Genomic DNA, 22,128 nt, shown 5'->3' on the forward strand with positions numbered 1-22,128 from the left:
CTGCGAGCACAGAGGATGGGGCTGTTCCACGCTGCTTCCACAGCAGCGTGGAAGTCGGGGCAGGTCGGTTCCTGGAAAACAAGATATCCTATGGCCGTCTAGATGCTGTCTAGCAGCCATAGGATTGCTCCCTTACAGCGTGGCAATGTAGTATCTGCTTTAGATACGTGTAAACCTCTGAATTAGGAGGCTTACAAGTATCAAGGGGTAGATCCAATAGGAGTGTGCCCTAAAGAAATTAACATGATTGACTTCCATTCTAAAGTCCATATTGAATGTATATGGTAAAATCCCTGCCTCCTATTAACGATCTTCACCATACCCTCTCTCCTGCAAACTAGTTTTTCCTTGAGTTTCCCCTGAAATTTACAAAGAGAAAATCACAATACTATCAAATATTATTTATTGGACCTTTGCAAAAGAATGCCAGTTGAAGCTATTGTTTTGCCTTTCATGGGTCCAAGTGTTTATCACTGGGGTGTTTTTTTTATCCTGAACTCCCAGTACAGCAAAAACATAAATATATACGTAGCCTATCATGGCCTAACGTGGGACGCAAATGGCAGCCGCAGCAGCCCAGCAGTGGATGGCAATCCAGCTGGGGATGGGCCTGGCCGGTGGCTCCACGGACTCGCTGCGGAGCAGAGCCAGCCGAGCAGGATTCTGGGGGGAGGGACGGATTGCCCCCCCCCAGCGGACGCCACTACCGAAACAAGGGATTCGTACATCCCTACAAAAGATCAAATATAACTGACGCAGAATCTCATGTTTGCTACAAAGCTGACATTTATTTGTATTTTAGGAAGAATACAGCAATTCAGTTGTTTAGTGCTATCCTATACATGTCTACTCAAAAATAAGTCCCACTGAGTTAAATGGGACTTACTCCCAGCCAGGTAAGTGGGTACAGGATTGCAGCTTGAATTAGATTGTGTATCTAATTGACACATCCGCAGTCATTGTTCGTACGACATTACAGAATACTGGTGGAGATTCTTCACTTTGCCCAGCAGGCATTGTAAGGATGTACCCTGTTTCTGTGTCCAACTTGATCCATCTCTATCAAAGGCAAGAAAGACAAAGTAAAAATGATGTATCCCTTACTGGGAAGTTACGAAGCCAGCTCAATCTTCTTATACTCTCTTTTCCTGCTTTCCAGGGGACAAGGTGGGTTGGCTGATCAAGTCCCAAGAGCCTTCTTACCTCCTATATTATGAGAATGGTCCAAGAGTAAGAGTGCTGCAGGCAGGAGGGGGTGACATGGGTGGCAGACATACACAACATTATACACTCTTCTACTCAAGAGGCTCTTCACCACTGCTAATACACATTCAATTTTGCAGACGCAGTCATAATGCAGATTAGAATCCTGCCTTCATGCATCAAGACATGATGGAGAGGGCCTGTCCAAAGAATTCATTGAGCAGGAAGTGACAGGATTAGCTATATGAGGCCACCAGGAAGAGAGAGGGAGAACACTTGAGAGGCCATGGGGCATTCCCAGGTTCTCTTCACACCTGAGGGTTTTTTTTTTTTTGCAGGATTGTTCTTCTTTAATCACTGGTTTTCATGGGAGTTTTAGACGACACCTCTGTTCTCCTGCTGTTATTTCATGACTTTCCTTCCCTCTTCCTGTGTTATCTGAGAATGGGGAAAACTCAGCATTTTCTGTGCTTGCAACTGAAATCATCATTTCCCCCCATGTATTTCCCTTTTAGAACTTTGTCCTGCTTTGTGTGGGCGTGTGCTAGGGGGTGTTGCTGGGTCGTGTCGAATAACATTGTCATGACAACAAATTGGTGGGAAGGGGGGTCACTGACTGCTTCTGCCTCTCTCCCATTCCACTGGGGCTCCAAGATCCCCTTGAACACAGCAATGCTTACTTCTGAGTAAACCCATTGGCTGTAAGGCTTTCCTTTCCTGGGAGTAAGTGCCATTGAGATCTGTGTGGCTTGCTTCTGAGTAGGCATGCATAGGGGTGCACTGTGAGTCTACTTAGAGTAGCAGCCTGTCTCCCATCCCCTTCAGTGCATTATTTGGAACCTCCCCCTCCCATTGACTTCACTGACTGCTTCTTCTCCCTTTTGCTCACCAGATTGATGGGCTTTTTTCCTTGCAGGAAAAAAAGACTCCTTCTCCTCCTGAGACTCCTTCTCCTCCTGAAAAGGAGTCTCCCTTCTCAGCCATGCAGGAGAAAGGCTTGACGGTTAGGATTTCAGTGGGTATTAAAAGTGCCTTTTCTCCTCCCTGAATAAATTCATCATGCAGAGCTTGGAATGGTCATTTTTAATAGTTTCCTTTTGGGGTGTGGAGTTGTTTTAGATAAGGCAGTAATGCTGAGGTGGTTTTCCATAGTACTTCCGCCTACCTAGGCAGCCACTATCTCTTCTCCCAGCCCACCTTGCAGGGTCGTTGGGAAGCCAGAATAAGGGGGAAGAGCAACAACAGCGAGGGGGTGGGGGAAGCCAGCCACCATCTCTTCTCTTAGCCCACCCTGCAAGGTCATTGGGAAGCCAGAATAAGGGGGAAGAGCAACAACAGAATGGGGGGGGGAACAAGCCAGGTGTAATGAAGGTGTCCCCCGTGAAGTGGTCGCCTGCGGGGGGCAGGGGGTGGTTTGGTGCATTGACTGTATACAAGTCCATTTGTGGATTTCTTACTTCTGTAGTTGAGAACCTGGAAATTGGTATGCCCTTCCAACTCAGTAGTGCAAGCAATATACTGCATTTAATTCCATCACACACGGACATATTTAGCAGCAGCAACCTCGGGGTCAAGAAGACTCTCTCTCCCTTGGAGGAAGGAGGGGACCAGCTCCCATAGCCTGCTATCCAGACCACTTCTGACTTCCCTCCTGCTGTGGAGAGATGGGGTGGAGCCATCAATCATGTTACAAGAATCAATGATCAGGGAGGGGGTATGAAGCCAGCAGCCCTCTTCTGTCCTGATTGTTCTGTCCAGCCATATATAGAGAGCGAAGGGACGCGCTATGAGAGATGCCTGTATACAGGGCCAGTATAAATCCAGGAAAGGATTTGGAATCAAAAGGACCAGTTTGTAGTGGGATAAAATGCCAGGTGTGAAGAGAGCCCCAGTGAGGATTTAGCAACGAGATTGAAGCTTTTTAGAACTGGAGGATACTCGATGGAGAGGTCCTGTTTCAATACGACTGAAACCTAACATATAACCATATGATGGCAGTGAAGCTAACCTGATCAGATAGAGTGGCCATTCAGAGTATGGTTATTAGGTCTGGCTCAGAAAAGCCAGTGTGCTGTTTGGTTGCTACTGGGTAAAAAATGGATTTTCCTCCAGTTATGGGATCTGAGGTGAAATATGGGATTTGAGGGTGAAGATCTTTTGGGATGATCTGAAATCCTTTTGCAGATTGGAGTCAGTGGTTTTGAAACTACTGTTTAATTGAAAATCCATTAAAACCCTCCAACTGCAAGTGGGGAAAGACGCATTAAAGAAAATCTAAAATGCTTTCTTAGGTTTGTGTTCCTTGACACTGAATGCATGCACGCACATGGACACACACACACGCACTCTTACTCCATATAAAGTATGGTGAGAACTGATTGTCCTGTGGTGTGGACAAGAATATTTAAAAATTGGGGGGCTTTGATTTCTCCTAATATTGCCTATTAATTATCAACAGTACAGAAAGTTCCCTAGCTGTCTAGAAGATATCCCTAAATTCTAGTTACCATTTTACACATTGATGCAGGAGCTATATACACATAAAAATAAAGAAGGCCTCTCCACAGAGGTTTACACAAGAAATTAACCACTGTTTTTCATGTTGATGAATACAGTCCAGGTGTCTTCTTCTCAAGGCTGCCATTCCATTGAGAACATCACATTTCCTAGAAATGTATGTGGGGAAAAGTAATGCAGTACTCCTCCCCAGAATAGCGCATTCAAGCTTGCTGTAGAGAATGAGGTTCCAGAAATATCACAGACCCGTTATTTTTGTAATAAGCAACAACTTTCCCATCACATACCTGAACAAAATTATTCCATTCTTTTGAGGATGGAAGTGATTACAGTGATTAACAGCAGGCTTGGTGTTAGCAGAGGAGGCTTCATCTAGCCATAATATTTACAGCAGGCCCAGCATCAGGGGCCAGCACCATTGAGCAGCTGCTAATAGCCCAAGCCCTCAGAAGGGCCCCCAACAACCTATGTTGTGACTGAGCCCAAATTCTGGCTATAGACACCTAGGCCTCGTGCCCCCTCAGCTCTGGAGCCCAGCAGTGTGTGGCTGATGCCAGCCATTTTAACTCCCCAACAATGCCCTCTGGGGCCCTGGAGCAATGCTGTGTTGGGCCCCCAGAGGCACTGTGGAAGAATTAAAATGGCTGGTGCCAGCAGCAGTACTTTTTTTTTTGCTGGGATGCCATCTTCCACCACCAAAGTAAGGTAGAGAGGCATAATCACCTGGGGAGGCAGGCTGCTGCCACTGAGCCAGGCCCCACCCAGGCGAAGTCTGAGGGCACCAAGGCCACCTGTCCTCCCTCAGGGTGTGGTGCCATTTTAGAAACTCTTAGATGGTTTAGAAAACACAAACCAACTTTCTTTGGAGGACTCGCCTTCCACTTCTTCTGCATTGGGGGCAACCATCTAGACCAGGGACAGACATATTTCAGGCTTGCAAAATCTACTTTGTTTTTAATAAAACCACAAGATCCACCAACCAGAGCCTTATGCAAAAGACAAACTCAAGAGTTAAAGAAAGCTGAGCTCAGGAATTTGTTCTGAGTACCACAACTCAAAAGGGCTGACAGTCCTTCTAAACAAGAATCCATTCTTCTCTTTCCACTCACCCACCTTTCTTAGAGCATTTCTACATGAGACTTTTATTTCACGCTCATGATTGGTCACTCACGGAAGTTTGCGGGTCCTTTACATGACATCATCAACCTCTAGGATGTCTCCCACGCTTTCTGACCTTTATCCCACTTTGTAAAAGATCAGGGATAACCCGATAAGGAACATTAATCTGACATTCTGGCTGTATGTAATTGCGCAGTTCTGCCATAACCGCAGCACCATCTAGTGGCTGTAAAATGAAACATACAGAACTTTCCAAGAAAGGAATTCCCCAATTCAAAGCACATGTCCGCCTGTGTAAAGGAGCCTATCTTAATCCTGCAAAGAATTCGGAAGCAGAAGCCCTGACAAGGATGTGGGATTTTAGCCTCGTGTGGTGTAGCGCTTAATTTCAGCAGTATAATTTGGTAGGGAGGAGGGAATCATCTTGTTGTTACTATTTTTAAACAACAGGGAGTCAGGAATTGTTGCCAAACCACTGCAAGTTGCCAAATATCTCCCAGGAGATCCTGATACACCTCCTGCCTACCCCTGATCTGACAGTTTTTTAATAGGAAGGGCAGGGGAATGGCAACTATCACTTTGGCTGTACTTCAAGATAGTGAAATTATTCCCCCTCCCGTCCATCTGTTGTGTAGGGACACCACTGAACAAAAGACCTAAAGGAGCACAGTACAAAAGCTACCATGTGACTGAGGCACACTTTGACTGATCATGTGGAGAGGTCTCCAACGCAATGTGGTCTTGTAATAAAATATACTGCTTTGATACTTTAGCAACAAGATAGTCCTGGGGCACCTTTGCATCCTATTGTGGCATACATTTGTCAGTCTTAAGAAGTGCACAGGACACTTTGCTGTTTCCATTGTCTCGGAGCAATACTAAAATGCTATGTGAAGCTTAAGATGCCCACCAGAGATCACCTACTCAACCTATCCTTTGTGTCTTAGAAAGACCTAAGAGACAACATATCCAGAACACTGAAATTTTCCAAAACCTCTTAATTACAATTATAATACATCAGTCAATATTATGTCAAAGCAAAACATGAGAGGTCAGATGTTTTGAAAATAGCCAATATGAAATATTATTCCTACATAAACACAGAAAACACATTATACCATCAATTAAAGTTATAGCTATTTTTAAAAATACAACATTCAGGCCTAGTTGCCCATTATATTTGCTCCTGAAGGCAAGATCTGATTCAATAATTTTGCTATATATGAAAATACTACTAGATAGATACTATCTGTGCTCATTATAAACAGAATACCTGTTTCCCTTTAATGCAAGGAGGTTACAAGAGCATTCAAGAGAATGTGAAGAGTTGCACTACTTAAACTGATTTCACACTTCTGAAAATTCCTGGCTTTCCCACGCTAGACAATTCTATCTGGTTTCATAAAATAAAAAGTTGCAGTTGAACGGTAAATGGTACACCTGTGTTCATTTATCTACATTTATTTTCAAGTCACTAGCCCTCATGGAAGTCATCAAGAGGAAACACGCACTTGTGCGTCTGGAACCTGCCAGCAGGCAGCTTTGACAATCTGTGGGGTTAAGAGAGAAAGTAACTGTCAGAATATTTATTGTGAAGCTCAATCCTATGCAGAAGTAAGACCTGGTGTGTTGACTGCAGTCACTTACTCTAGGTAAGCCTGCATAGGACTGCATTTTTCCCATCCTTCCTCCACTAAGCTCAGAGCAGCATGCATGTAGTTATCCCACTGGAACACATTTTAAATTCTGAACCAAGATTCAAACTGTATTTTAAAATTTCCCATCATAACTGAAGCAAAGTGAAGATGAGACCAAACTGTTCCTGTAAAATTAGTTTATAAAAAGGGGAAAGAGTGCCACAGCAGGCCTCTAAGGGTGTGTCCAGACAAGGCTTTTATGCCTCATTCACAGAATTGTACAGGGGGTCCAGATAATGACCCTCCCATGTTTTCCCTCCACTTTGTTTTTTTTCTTTCCATGGCAAATCCATTAAGCAAGAAAAGATGAAATAACTGCACAACACCCTCTTGCTGTTAGTGCAAGGGCCCCTCAACCTAGAAGCACCCTAGAACTAGTTTGGGCCCATGGTGGCTACTTTTTTCTTCAGCCTGTTATGAAGGAAAAGCCATGAGTAGGTTGTGAGACTCATTCACCACAAGAAGCTGGCCATTTACCACACACCACCTCAGAAGGGTTGCCACCTCAGATGGGTTGGTAGATGACTGGATTTTGCTCATAACGAACAAATAATATGACCTATTCACAAGCAGAGACGTGCCGTGCGTGCGTGCGTGTGTGTGAAGGTGTCTCCCATTACCTCAGAGGTTGGGCTAATTAGAGATGGGAGAGCATCCACCTGTTTGCCCCTGCCTCAAAAGCAATCAGGTGTTTGTGAGAAACCTTTGATTACTCACAAAACAAGTTGAGGGCTTTTGTGAGCAGTCTGAAGGAATGATTATAAAATTCCAACTGTCTCCACCCCCTTTGCTACCTAAAGTACGGAGAAGGGGAAAGTGCAAGCCCTTTAAGGCGCAAACCTATGCATGTTTAGACAGAAAAAAGTCCTACAACTCCCAGCATGCCCCAGCTATCCATGCTGGCAGGGCATGCTGGGAGTTGTAGGACTTTTTCTGTCTAAACAAGCATAGGATTGTGCCCTTAGTTTTGCTTGCACTGTGGGAGAGGGAGCCAGTAGTGGGAGGGAGGCTTGCTCACTAGCGGAGCAGGCCTCCATCTTGCCTGCCTGGATGATGAAGTTGACATTTCTGAGCATGCTCTGAAGTGTCCTTTCCTGCAAGGATCATGGGGATTGTAGTTTTATGAAACTACAATCTGTGGTTCATAGCTGTGTCATTAAAATGGATGCCATCATAAAAGAGAACAAACCTCATTATTCCCAGTGGATTGATTGTGTATGCTCCTGTTGGAAAGGTATTTATGTAAGTTACAAAACACATGGGCAAAAAGCTGAAAATTTTGCAAACAGCATTTTTGGAATTCTATGGTTGCTATAGAAACATCCCTGTGTTTATAACTTTTATCCCTGTGTTTTATAACTTTATAAAAGTGCATTCAAACTGGGATGTTGTGACCCCAAAGTACATAAAACAAGCTCACACTTAAGGAATAAAATAACCAGCCTTGAGGGATCTACAAAGGAACGAGAAGAGCTTTCTGGTTCTATCCAGATTTTCTTGAAATCGCTTTGGTCCGTCAGGGGCACACGAAACAGGAAAAGTGGAGTATACAGCACCTAAAAACCCTCTTTCACTGGTCACATAAAAGCACTTCTCATTTCAGGTGGGAATGAACAGCATCAACACTGCTCAGTGAATGAGAGAGGATTGTTCCCTGCCCCTGTCCACGCTCCCCCCTGCGTGCGTGTGGGAAGGAGGAGGAGGCAGTTTTCCTGAAGAAACAAGAGTTCGGGGCCGGGGAAGCGGAGGCCAGCAGAGGAAGGCAACTTCAGCCCCATTCCCCTCATGCAGAATGTCCTTCCCTGGGCTAGCTATTCACAATATGTCGTGCACAATGACGAATACACAGATGGGAAGGCGAGGGAGGGGGGCAGTATTGGGAGCCTTCAGTAGTGGCATTTTGCAGTTGTGTTACTGCGATCTGCTGAAGAGTAAATACTTTTCTTTTCAGGGAGCAGACCGAGAAGGGGCGGCCAGCACTGGGAGCCCTCCCCGCTTTAGTTCCATGCAGCTCAGTCCTATGCATGTGTCTACTCAGAAGTAAACCTCACACCGTTCAAGGGAGGCAGTATGCCTGAGTTTCGCAGCCATGAAGTGTCATCCTGCGTCTTTTTACTCAGGAGTAAGTCCCACTGTATTCAGCGGGACTTACTCCCTGGGAAGAGCACAGAGGATTGCAGCTTGCTCTGTCTGCATTCCCTTTCCATGGCTGGAACTTTTATATACCATGAGCCTTCCCCTCCTCCCACCCCATTTTCTGTGTAGCCTGGGATTGCTGGGTGTATGTGTGTGCACTTGCTCAATCTTATACCAGGATCATATTCGAACTTAACTGACTGGAGGCTGATGGGGGGAGGACAGGAAGTGCACTTTTATGAATGGGAAATAGGGGCTAGTTATTATAAATGGTGAAAGCTACTATTGTGCAATTGTGAAGGCTAGGAACAGCACTGTAGCGCTTTTATGAACTGGAAAGGCAGGCTAGTTACTCTGACTGGCGAAAGCAACTACTTTGCTACCCTGACTCCTTGAAAATGCACAACTGCGGTAATCTGAATGGGAAACACAGTCTGCAGACTGTGCGCCCTATTGCCAATGGGGAAAAAGAGTGAATGGGGGGGAAGGGGCAGCCCCACCCCTTGACCACATCACTGCCAGGTCACAGCCACATCACAGAGGCACACCCAGAATTTAATGCAGGGGGACAGGACCCACTGCAGCAGAACCGTGCAGGAACTGCTTTAAGTAAAAAATACAGACTAAAAGGACTTTCCAAAAATGTGGCTGTTCAAGAGGCAAGCTGCTGGTTGGCTGTGGATTGGCGACAGTATCATCTGTCACAAACAACCCTGACGTGCTCTCCCTTTGTATGAAATTGGCCATGTAGACTGGCTCCTTGTTTGAAGAAAAACAAAAAAGAACAGCTAATTCTACCATTTTATTTGTAGCTTCAAAGAAGCATAGCAGTCCTGAGGCTTCCTTACCTTCATGCAATGTTGGTTTCTAGAATATCCTCAGTTTTAATAGGCAGTTCCTTATCAAGGGTTCTCGTTTCTTCCTCTTTCCTCTTCCTACGTCTCTTTCGACAGTAACTTGAAAAGCAAGTTGCGAAATTAATCTGTGTGTTTATGTGCAAATGTAGTACATAACATAAGAAATTGATTAATTTGACCAACATATACAACATCTTACACACTACTGATTTCTAATAAATCTATATAATCTTTCCAAGGTGACCTTTAGTAACAAATGTGGTGCATCAAATTGAAACCAGTTAGTTACTCTGGGGGTAACTAAACAGGACTTTATCTCATATCTACCATGGCATACACACCCCATCAAAGTAAAAGGAATGTTGTGTACCTTCCTGTGGCCACTCATCACCTCAAGTCAATCAAATTAATCTTTTATTCTGTGTCAGCTTGGAGGGAAGTATTGAGTGGAGTGCCACAGGGCTCTTTCCTAGGCCCTGTGCTATTCAATATTTTTATGTGACTTGGATGAGGACGGAGAAGGATGCTTACCAAATCTGCACATGACACAAAAGGGGGGAGGGGATTGCTAACCCCGTAGAAGACAGAATCAAGATTTAAAATGCTCTTGAGAGGTTGGAACACTGGGCCAAAACCAACAAGATGAAATTCAACAGATAAATGTAAAACCCTACGTTTAGGAACCAAGACTGAAAAGTTCAAGAAGAGGATGGGGTAGATCTGGCTTGTACATGTAAAAACGGTCACAAACTGAACCTGCTGGATCAGACCAAAGGCTCATCTAGTCCACCATCCTGTTCCTACAGTGGCCAACCAGATGCCTGTGGGAAGCCCAGAAGCAGGACATGAGCGAGCAGTGGGTTTCATGTTTCTGGCTAGGGTTAAAAGTTGGTCCTGGGTCTGGAAACCCAGGCCCAGACAACATCAAAAGGGGCAACCAACATTTCCCCCTTAAAAATTTATAGCTACATGAACAGCTGTTTACAACTGTTTATACAGAAGCCAAAAGACACCAAAATGAACCCCATATGGTTTCACACAGATATACTTACTGAGTGCAAGTGCATGTACATGCAATCAGGACAATAAGCAACACCATCACAGCTATCAAACAAATCACTACAATTTGACCCTGATCTCCTCTCAGGTAAAACAGGTCCAGCCTCTCACATCTTGCACCAGTGTAACCTCTCTCACAGCTGTAAAGGAAAGACAGGAGACATAAAGAACGATACACAAAGTGCATTGCAAACAGAGCTCCTTCCTTGCATGGCTTGCCAGCTGGCCCCAATGCCAAGCAGACACTTTGCCTACAGGCAGATCAGAAAGTCTTGCATTTATCATCCTGTTGCCCACCTCATTTGTGGGGAGGATTAAGCAAATCTCATATTGCTTACCCTGCACTATCCTTCAAGTTCCAGTACTGTGCAGTTAAATCCGGGAGAGGAGCCTTTTTCATGGCAACACGACAGCTATGGAATTCACCACCTAGGCTCACCAGGCTGAAACGCCTCTGTTTTATGAGCCTTTTATTACTGCCCCATAGGATATGCTGTACCTAATTAGGTTTGGTTCTGCTGTTTCAGAGCTTTTATTGCTTTGCTTGAACTTTGATATTTTATCTCTATTGTACCTTAGTTTTAAAATATTATTGTTTATAACTGTCAAATGTAAACTTTAAACTGAGGTCCAGAAGCTCCTTTAACCCTCCATCAACCGGTGTAGTCAAATGCACCCCATCAGCACTGAAAAAAAAACGTATCCCTTGCAGCCGTTCTCCAGAATTCCACGCTCCACACAGTGTTCGACTATGATGAGGTGTGACTTGTTATGTGGTGTTTTGAGGAGCTCCGATGTTCGCTTGTCAATTTCCTCCTCTAGACCCATATATTGTACCTTGGGTGGGATCCAGACTGAACCTCCCCGAGCGCAGTGAGGTGGAGGTGGCTAATTTACGATACTGTGCTTCCCCCACGTTTCCTTTAATATTATGCATCTATTCACACACAAGATCTCCCAGTTCCGTTGTTACATTCTCCCCACGTTAAGGGAAAGACAAAGGGTGCGTATGGGCATCTCTACACCAGCCTAAAAACCTGCATTTAAAATGGGGCTTTCTGCTTCCGTTTTAAATGCAGGATCAAAACGACTTCATTCCCCCCCCCCGTTTTCCCCCCTCCCCTTTCCCCCTCCTTCTCCCCATATCTGAGTCTTCCATTATCTTTCATTGATCTCGCTCCTCTTCTTGCCACTTTTCCTCTTTTCATGGAGGAAACTCAAATGGAACACAACGGGGTAATTTGAAAGCTCATTATCTGCGATCTATTTAAAAACAGAAGAAAGGGCATTTAGCACAGGAGACGCCTTGGAGATTCACAGCGTCATGTAAAGAGCCCGCAAACTTCCATGAAGGAGCAACCTCAATCGCAGGATAAAAGCTCCATGTGAAGAAAGCCTATGAGTGCAAGGCCAGTTCCAGATGTCACCCCAGGTAAAATCCTTGGGAGCAAACAACATATGAACAAGCCCAGGGTCTCTCAGTTCCAAATCCAATACCTCCAGTTTCCCTCTGAAAAGGAAAACTTCCTTTTCCAAATACTGTCACCCCCACAAATGCTCCACTCAGTAGAAATCATCCTCTGGTGGGAATGATTTTGATCACTCACTGAGATTAGAGCCAATTTGGGGAGAGATCCAGACTTGAAATAGACTCAAAATGTTCACACTCTATATCTCAGTCCAAGTTATGCCTTCCAAAATATTGTTGATACTTTGGAATAAGCCCCCAAACTGAAAGCTGACAAAGAACAGGCTCAATTAAGAAATATGCCATTAGCAAAATATTTCCAGAGAGTCTGTCATGTCATAACTTATCTCTGGGTAAATGACATTTTTTCCAGTGTTTTGGAACTTAAGACGTACACACAAGCTGGTGTTTGTTCTACTGCAATGTAACGACATCTTCCCTTGATACAGTAGTGCTTGTACTTCTCAGGACACTTAGAAAAATGCCCCCTCTGCCTCAATCCTGTGGTGCCATCTAGAAATAAAAAAGTGAAAAATACATTAAGTTCTACCACAAAGGCAATGCACCCAAGTGACTTGCCGGACCTACGCTGCTCTGCTATTTTTTAATACTTTTTCTATTTCAACAGTTGTTCACAGATGAGAGCGTTTTAATATCTTGTATGTTGCTTTGAGCATTACTGGTGAGTAGAAAAAGTTGAGCAAACAGAGTTGGGCAAAAATGCCCCCCCCCCCATTCATGGTTGGCAAATTTGTAGGGAGGGTCACTGTTTATTTCAGGGGTGAAATTCTCTAATGGGTTTGGAAGAGTTCACTAGTAGCAGTGACCTTTGAGTGCATTTTTACATTTTGTTTTTGCCCTTGCCTGTGGTGGTCGCCCTCAGAAATAGTAACCACAGAAATAGGCCCCTGCTAGTTAGCCCTCCCAAGCCTGGTAGAGAAGTCCCCGCTTCCTATAACACTGGCTCCCTTTCTGGGGGAGGGAATTTCAAGCTGAAACTTCGCATTGGAGAACTACTGTGTTAAATAAATATGATTTTTCGTGAAAGGTACCAAATGCAGAAGGAGGAGCCTGGGACTGGTTTTAGGCCAAGGAGCCCCATAATAAGTACATTCCAGAAGTCAGAGTACACAGTAGACAACGGAATAAACTAAAATTAAGCCCAGGAGGTGCGTGTGCACACGCACACACACACACTAATGGTGCAATCCTAGGGCTAAATCCAACATTGCACAAGCAGAAGTCCATTCGCTCAGCATGAGTTATCCTCGCCATCCTCCCTCATGCAGCGTCCCCTCTAGAGCAGATGTGGGGGCCATATAGGGAGAGGGGGAATTTGATCTGTCAACAGCATCTGTTCTGCTGGGTGAAGGACACCATTGGATACAACCCCTATGCTCCAGATGCACTGGCTGGGGAACTCTGGGATGTAGCAAAAGCCCCCTGCAATGGTATATTGTTGTTGCTGGTTTTATTCTTGTTTTATCGTTTTTATCTCTTTTAGGGTGCAATCCTATCCAGATAGGTGGCCGCCTCCGAACTCGGAGGCGACTGCCTATCCAATGCAGGGCAGGAGAAGCACAGAGGGGATCGTTCCCTCCACACTTCTCCTGCCCTGCATTTTTGGCTAGACAGCCAATTGCAACTGTCTAGCCGTGGGAGGGCTGAGCAGGGGACACATTGGATGTGTCGTACAGGCATTTCTGCCCTCCCCGCCCTGTTACGCTGCCAGACATGTCCTTTTTTTCAGCCGCTCTGCACTCCTCTTGTGAGCATGGAGGACGGGGCTGTTCCATGCTGCCTCCAAGGCAGTTCTCCAGGAACTGACCTTGGAGCCCACGCTCAGAGATCAGTTTCCAGAAAACAAGATATCTTATGGCCATCTAGCCACTGTCTAGTGGCTAAAGGATTGCTCCCCCATATTTTAACTCTATGTATTTTATTGCTGTGGGCTGCCTTGGGAGGGCTTCTGCCTGAAAGGCAGCCAAGAAATGTTTAAAATAAATAAATACATACATACATACATATATCTCAAGACACCACCAGTGGGCTGATGCCTGCATAACTGAGATACAGCAGCGGAAAACTATGCCAATATATCCCTACCAGTATGGGTAACTTTGCTGGCCAAAGGCCCCAAACAGGAAGGAGACTGAAACATACTGGGAGGGGAGCAGACTTATAGCACTTCCTATATTCCCATAGACCCTCTCTAGGCCATTAAGCCAACAAAAGAGATGTTTAAGTTCTAACACTTCCACTGAACTTCATGGGAGAGCACCCCCCCCCCATCTCCTCCTGTTCTACCCACTCCATTAGGATGGAGTAGATTCAAACTAACTCTGCAGCCTAGTGCCCAGACAGCAAGATCATACTTCAGATGACAGGTCATGGGGCTCCCTCTCCCAGGTGTCCTGTTGTGCACACTTAGAACACACAAGGGGTAACTTTGGTAATGGGAACCATGACCACGTAGCATGTAGAAACACCGGCTGGGTCACACAACAAGACAACCCATGCTCAAGGGTGAGTATGGGTTGAGTGTGGATTGTCACTAAACTGTGAGTTGTTGTGTTGTGTGAACCCAGCCACACTAACAAATCATGGTTTGTTAACCATGAACAACCCATGGTTCACAACACAATAACAAACCATGGGTTCTCTTTGTGGGTTGTTTGTGGTTAACTTTTCAGAGAAGCTTTCAGCTTAACCCGTTAGCCCACATCACCTACTGAAACTAAGCCCAACAGATATATAATACATATTATAAAAGGAAAAGATGTAACTGAACTACACACATTATCTTCTTCTGTTACCTTCATCACCATCTTGTTGTCTCTGTAAGTTCCTCTGGGCAGGGAATTGTTTATTTTTTTCTATAGTGTTTATGTTCTATAGTGCCATGCACATTAATGGCACTATATATACAGAAATATAAACAAAACAACACCACACTGAAAAAAGTTGTTTCTGGTCTGTTTCTCCCTATTCTCATGCTCCCAGGGTGGCAGGAAGTCCTGTTTTCAAACACACTCAGATTCGTTCAGGAACCACAGGTCTTTGGGTTAGTTTAATCTTCCTCTCCTAAACACTACCACACCCATTTCCCTGTTCGTAAAGGAAACTATGGCAACATTTACAATTGCGCATTTAGGGACAGCAATCACAACCACACATTGCTAGAAAGACACTTGGTCAGGGCCTGTCAAGACCTATGTTGGAGGCGTCAGAGAGCAATTGTAGGAGAGGGTGGCTGACAGGGCAGGAAAGAAGGCTCACCCCAGAACAGCGGCAAACACTTGACCGATAGCCCAGCTCCTCTCTACTTTACCATGGTTTTCCACAGGTAACCTGAGCTGACAATGCACAGTTGAAATCAATAGCCACGTGTCTCTTAAATGTTTTAATCTGCTCATTTGAAAAAGCCATTTGACCCTAGTGCACAGCTAAAACAGGGGAGATTTCATATGTCCAAACTTTTAAACAGCTGGCACACTCACAATCCTCAGGCTGCAAATACTGCCTGCCTGAGAGTAGCTAATGATGCCATAGTGAGCCTGGGCAGGAAGAGGAGTCACAGTCTAAAGACCTACCTAGACCAGAATTCTGTTCTCATGTGATCAACGACGAGAACAAAAACGCAAAAGCACTCTCCCACTTGTGTTCCAAGAGCAACTGCTCTTCAGAGGCATACTGCCTCTCATACTGGATGTAATATCATGATGTACTATCATGACTAGTAACCATCAACAGCCTTCTCTTCCATGAATTTGTCTAATCCCCTTTTAAAGCCATCCAAGTTGGTGGCCATCATTACATCTTGTGGTGGCAAATTCACTTGGTTCTGAGCTGTGTGAAGAAGTACTTCCTTTTATCTGTGCTGAATCTTCCACTATTTAACTTCATTGAACAACCCCCAGGTTCCATTATGAGAAAGGGAGAAAAACTTTTCCCAATCCACTTTCTTCACACCATGCATAATTTTATATCTCTCTGTCATGCCCTTTAGTCACCTCTCCTCTGATCTGAAAAGCCCCTAACCTTTCCTCATAGGGGAGTTGCTCCTGTGCCTTGATCGTTTTGGTTGCCCTTTTCTGCACTTTCTCCAGCTCTTCAATATCCTTTCTGAGGTGCAGTGACCAGAACTCTATGCAGTATTCCAAGTGTGGTCACACCATCGATATGTATAAAGGCATTATAATACTGGGAGTTTTATTTTCTATTCCTTTCCTAAGGATCCCCAACATGGAATTTGCTTTTTTCACAGCAACCACAAAGTGGGCTGACACCTTCATTGAGCTGTTCACCGCAGTCCCAAGATCCCCTTCCTGGTCAGTCACTGCCACCTCAGACCCCATTAGCGTATATGTGAGGTTGCGATTTTTTTGCCTCAATGTGCATCACTTTACACTTGGTTACATTCAGCTGCATCGGCCATTTTGATGCCCATTCTCCCAGTTTGGAGAGACCTCACTGCTCACCCCTAATGCCAGATCACTGATGAACCAGTTACCCCCATGCGTGAGTGGGCACTGGTGTGGAACACCCAACTCGCGTACTTTATCTTCTTTAGAGTGGAGGAGAGGGGGCATGCCAGTACTCCACCATTCAAATGCCCAACAAGTTGTTTGTACCAAGGCACTGGCAGCTGCATAGTTTCAAAGGAGTTTCCGTGAAAACAGAAACACAGTATTTGCTGCTCGTGTGATGCTCTTCTGTTCTAAGAACAAGCAGTAGGTTTTGTTTATTAAATTTTGAAGCTTTCACACTTCAGTGACCCCATCTTTTAAAATCCTCAGTACAACTTCACTGATGTTTTGCAGTACGTATTTATATATGATCAAGAGGCAGTTGCCAGCAATACTAGGTTGCCAAGCACAGCTCAAATTATAACTCTACCCTGATGGAAGGTCATGTGCCATATGCAAAGAAAATCATTTGTAAGAACTGGGTAAACAAGCTGATACATTCAATTATTTCTAATTTGTAATTGGAGAAAATACAATTGCCTTTTTAAAACTTTGAAAAGACATTATTCCTTACTAATCATTATTTACTCAGGACAGTTTTACATATTCAGTTTAAGGTACTTATTACTGATAGTTATTCTCAAATTAAGTTGCAGAGTGCTCCTACATATGTTCAAGGTTATCTAATTGTGCTAAACGCATATAAAATGTCAGCTACATCTGGTATTTATGAAGGCTACAGTGCCTGAAAACTGAACTATGAAGTCTTGAATGATCTGCGACATACCCTTTGGAAATCCAGCAGCACAAGAGAATGGAAAACTAAGCTCTCTTCCATTCCGGGAACTATCATCACAGGGGTTAAAAGTTAATGCCGTTAACAAAAGAATAATTAGCTGTGCAGATAGGGTTACTACACTGGATACTAAATGACACCTTGTTATGAATGCAAAGCCAGAAACACAGCAAGATTACAATCTCATCAAAGGAGATCTCTTAAACTGAATATTCTCAAAGAGCTGAAGCAAAGATGTAGCTTTGCCAGGGAAATGGGTAACCACAGGGGCCCAATCTACATGATAATGGAATGAGAAGCACTTTCTGGTTATATCCAGATTTTTATGAAATCGCTTTGGTCAGTCAGGGGCACATGAAACAAGAAAAGTGGAGTATGCACTACCTAAAAACCCACTCTCACAGATCATACAGCACTTAAAACTCCCATACTTTGGGGTTGGGTGGGCAGAGTAGACACAGTATCTGATTTTACTGCCCCAAACTGGAAACTTTGCCTTCTGCAGAAGTTTAGTAGCTTCAGTATAACAATGGATCCAATCAGCCTCCACAAACTTCTTTCTCCCCCTCCACTTTAATTCCTCCTAAATAGCTGTAGGACTCAAATAATCCCAAAGGGAGGGTTAGGACTATGTGGCGTCATGATCAAGGAACTGCTGGGGCTTTTCAATAGGCTTTTAAAAAGCTAGAAAAAGCCCTCAGCCACCTCACCTCATAAAGTTCATTTAAGTACATGCAATCCTTACAAACCTTGCACAGCCTCCTAAATTCCTCTGAAGTACTACCTCCCTGAAAGGAGCCACTTGGTTTAGGGAATTCTCTCTACTACCCCCCCACACACACACACACATATTTCCAATCACCATTCTTCTTTTCTTCCTTCCCCTATCGTGTTCTCTCTTTCTCTTCTTTATTCTACCCAGAGCATATATCTTGGGGAATTTTTAAAGTGAATTCTCTTCGGTGGGCAAGAGAAGTTCTGAACTGTATTTCACTTTATACAACTAGACAAGAAGGCTGGTTTTTCTCCTCACTCAAGTCTTTGAGAAAAGTGGGTTCACACGGTTGCAGAGAAACAAATCTGGGGCTGTTTTGTTTGTCAGTTGCCATTATCCAGCAATAGAAAGGGCTGTAGCTCAGTGGCAGAGCACATGCTTGACGTGCAGAAGGTCCCAGGTTCAATCCCCAGCATCTCCAGGTAGGGCTACGAAAGAACCCTGCCTGAAACTTTGGAGAGCTGCTGCTGCCAGTCAGTGTCAACAATTCTGGACTAGATGGACCCAGGGTCTGATGCAGTATAAGGCAGCTTCCTATGTTCCTATGAACAGAAAGCTTTAATTAAAAAAAAAACAGGAGTTTTTGGCCTGTTTTTATGTATGCCTACTGAAAAGTCCCATTATGTTTAATGAGGCTTACCCTCAGGAAAGTGTGCATAGGGTTCCAGCACAAGTGACTTTTGCAGGGAGGTTTGCACCTTGATGTTCTGCATGTTTACTCAGAAATAAGTCCTGATTTGTGAGCGTGGCACTGCAAGCTTAACACAGCGCCTACCCAATTCCGTCTAATGAAGTGACTACCCTTTCAGTCAGTCCTATGCATGTCTTGTCATTTGTGGGTTTGAGGTTCTTTTGCATGAACTCTAGCTTCAGTGGTGAGGGAAAGGCATTTAGTACATGCTCAGAGTTTCTTCATAACTTAGCCCTAGTTTTGAAAACGGACTCATTGGCTGAATCCTGGTGAAGTCTTGGCACAAATGAAGTTATGGGGAGGAAGATAAAATGAGAGCTTGTGCAAAACAAGGAGGAGGTAGAGAAGAGTTACACAAAACAGGACATCTGTTTTTATGAAGAGTTGCTGGAGGATGGTAGGATGAGGAGGGATGGTTGCATGAAGGGGAATAAAATTGGTAGGGGGAGAATGTAAGTGCCCAGTGGTGAAAGAAAAGCATTCCGCACATGCTCAGAGGCACTCATATTTAAGAACATAGGAAGAGCTGTGCTGCATCAGACCAAGGTCCATCTAGTCCAGCATTCTGTTCACACAGTGGCCAATCAGATGCCCATAGGAAACTCACAAGCAGGATATGAGTGCAAGAGCACCTTCCCACCCATGTTCCCCTGCTGCTAACATTGGTGAAATGTCAATAAATTCTAGTCATTCTAAATTTGCATGCATGTCTATCCTTCAGAAACACTGAGGTTTCTTTTCTGGGGAACACCTCTAATGACCTGTGCATTTTCATACAAATTTACTCAGAAACTATTGGGGAAGGGGCGAATGGAAGGGAAAGGAAATCACTCCTTCCCCCAAATTGGAGAACTCCCCTTCCACATGAACTGCTGCACCTATCCTTCTGAAACTCTGCTGGTTTCTTACTGAGGGACAACTCTAGGCTGTCTGTAATTTTCAGAACAATGGTCCACAAGGAACATATGGAGATAAGTATGTCCTCTTTTGGAGACCTCAAAATGTCAAGGCCACCCTTGCACAAAAACCCCTGTGGCTATCATTCTGAAATTTGGCAGACAGGATCTCCTCTGATGGGGCAATGAATCCTGAATTTTTTATCCAGTTCTTCCAAGGAATTAAAATGTTATTGGCAGTTCCCTTTAAAAGAAAATCAGAATATAAACCCTGCACCTATTTCTCTGACATTGGGCAGGTGTAATCCCCTTCTAGGGGGCTACTCCGCCTGAAATTATCATCCAGTTCTGACAAAGAGAAAAAAAGTTACAGTTTTTTTCTAATTTCCCATGGTAGTCAACAGGAAGCATAAAGATTCATTTTTACAAACACTGACTCAGGTTTGGTGCTGAGCTGAAGTGGTCCCACTACAAATTGGCCAGAGCAGAAGCGGGATGTTTTCCAAAACGCTGAATTGGGGTCTGAGTCGAAGTGGGGTGGGGGGGGGTCAGTGCACACTTCTTATGTATGTAATCTATACACACACACACACACACACACAAGGACACCGCATGTACATACCACAGACACATACACATTTATATTAGATGTGCGCTTAAACTCAGTATGCAAATTTGTGTTATGGGCCTGTGCCCCAGATCTTTTAAGAATGTAGCAACACCCCTGCAGAACAGGTTGAGTATCCCCCATCTGGTCAGAACAGCCACCCACTAACAGCATCTCAGTATTGTCTGGATTAACTTTCAGTTTATTAGCCCTCATCCACTCCATTGTCGCAGCCAGGCACCGATTTAGCACATCCACAGCCTCACCTGAAGAAGATGCAAAGGAGAAACAGAGCTGCATGTCATCAGCTTACTGATGACAGCACACTCCAAAACTCCGGATGACCGCACTCAATGATTTCATGTAGATGTTGAATAACATGGGGGACAAAACTGACCCCCGTGGAACGCCATACTGGAGAGTCCATGGGGCCGAGCAATATCCCCCAAGTACCACCTTCTGGAGCCGACCATCCAAGTAGGAGTGAAACCACTGCAATGCAGTGTCTCCCACTTCCAAGTCAGAGAATCACCCCAGAAGGATACCATGGTTGATGGTATCGAAAGCTGGCGAGAGATCAAGGAGAATCAACTGGGGCGCACTCCCCCGTCTCTCTCCCGACATAGGTCATCATACAGGGCGACCAAGGCTGTTTCCATGCCAAAACCTGGCCTGAACCCCAACTGAAATGGCTCTAGATAACCAGTCTCATCCAAGAGTGTCTGGAGCTGGTTGGCAACCACCCACTCAAGAACCTTGCCCAGGAAAGGAACATTTGCCGCTGGCCTAAAATTATTAAGGTTTTTTGGGTCCAGAGAGGGTTTCTTTGGGAGTGGTCTCACCACCGCCTCTTTGAGGTGGCCCAGGACCGCTCCCTCAAGAAAGGAGGCATTCATCACCTCCCTGGCCCAGCCAGCTGTTCCTTCCCTGCCAGTTTTTATAAGTCAAGAGGGGCAAAGATCCAGTATGGAAGCAGTTGCGTGAACCAGTCCAACCACCTTGTCAACATCCTCAAGCTCTCTCATTAGCAGCCACTATGTGAAGAATGTAGTCTGTGAATAATACCAGGCTGACTACATCAGCATTAAATTTTACTTCTCATCTAGGGAAGGCCCAAGGCACAAGTTTAGACCTATTTATTTATTACATTTTCATTCCATCTTTCTTCTGTGAAATTCAAGGCAATATACCTGCGGGTACCAAGGTGGTCTCCTACCCAGGCACTGAGCAGAACCAAGTAGATGGGATCACTGATTAGGAGATCACTAACAAAAGGAAATGCAAACTTACATTGATCCATTAAAATATAGAACATTCTCTATTACAGGCCTAAATGGCCTCAAAAATCAGCAAGATCAGCTCCCAACAGTACTGTGGAAAAGTGATATTTAAAATGGTGTACACTGACACTGATTTCAACTGAGGACTCTTGATCTCAAGAATTGCCCAGGATTCTTACTGCAAGAGGGAAAACCATGATTTCAGCCTGAAATGCAAAATATTTGCTGCCTAGGATATATTCTGAAACGAAAAGCTATCTTCAAGTTTTGCTCTCATCAAACCTGACACAGCATGATTGCACAGACTCTATCTTGGTCCAAAACAATTAAGAGTTACATTTTAATTGGCAGTTAACATTTTAGTTGAGTAATCTGCCAATTTATAGTGCTGTTCCTAGATTGTGAAATGTCAATAAGTTAAATCAGTTGGGTGGTGATAGAGTGACTAGGGAGATATAGAAAGAGCTGCCTGGATACTGTCTGATTAGATTTTTAAACAAAACTTTTGTTTATTAAGATGCTGTCTACACAAAGCTATTACTGCTGAATACCACAACA

At 44.4% G+C, this 22,128-nt stretch overlaps 1 protein-coding gene across 2 annotated transcripts in view; it reads right to left on the bottom strand.

Annotated features, from left to right (window-relative positions):
• Nucleotides 1–764: 764 nt before the first annotated feature.
• The window catches only part of BTC (betacellulin), a 30,646-nt gene continuing 9,282 nt past the window's right edge, over nucleotides 765–22,128 (bottom strand). Inside the window, exons 3-7 of one of the 2 annotated variants that reach the window (XM_084857473.1) lie at nucleotides 12,452–12,569; nucleotides 10,582–10,728; nucleotides 9,521–9,628; nucleotides 6,351–6,389; nucleotides 765–1,059 (exon numbers count right to left, since the gene is read on the bottom strand). In XM_084857473.1, coding sequence (XP_084713599.1) covers nucleotides 9,523–9,628; nucleotides 10,582–10,728; nucleotides 12,452–12,569 — 371 coding nt within the window. In that variant the 3' untranslated portion in view covers nucleotides 765–1,059; nucleotides 6,351–6,389; nucleotides 9,521–9,522. Of the gene's footprint in view, nucleotides 1,060–5,817; nucleotides 6,390–9,520; nucleotides 9,629–10,581; nucleotides 10,729–12,451; nucleotides 12,570–22,128 lie in introns of those variants that run through there. The other variant, XM_084857472.1, reaches the window with a different exon arrangement.

The sequence above is a fragment of the Heloderma suspectum genome, chromosome 5, assembly GCF_057233095.1.
Source record: "Heloderma suspectum isolate Gila_16-S chromosome 5, 16-S_ref, whole genome shotgun sequence".
NCBI lineage: Eukaryota > Metazoa > Chordata > Lepidosauria > Squamata > Helodermatidae > Heloderma > Heloderma suspectum.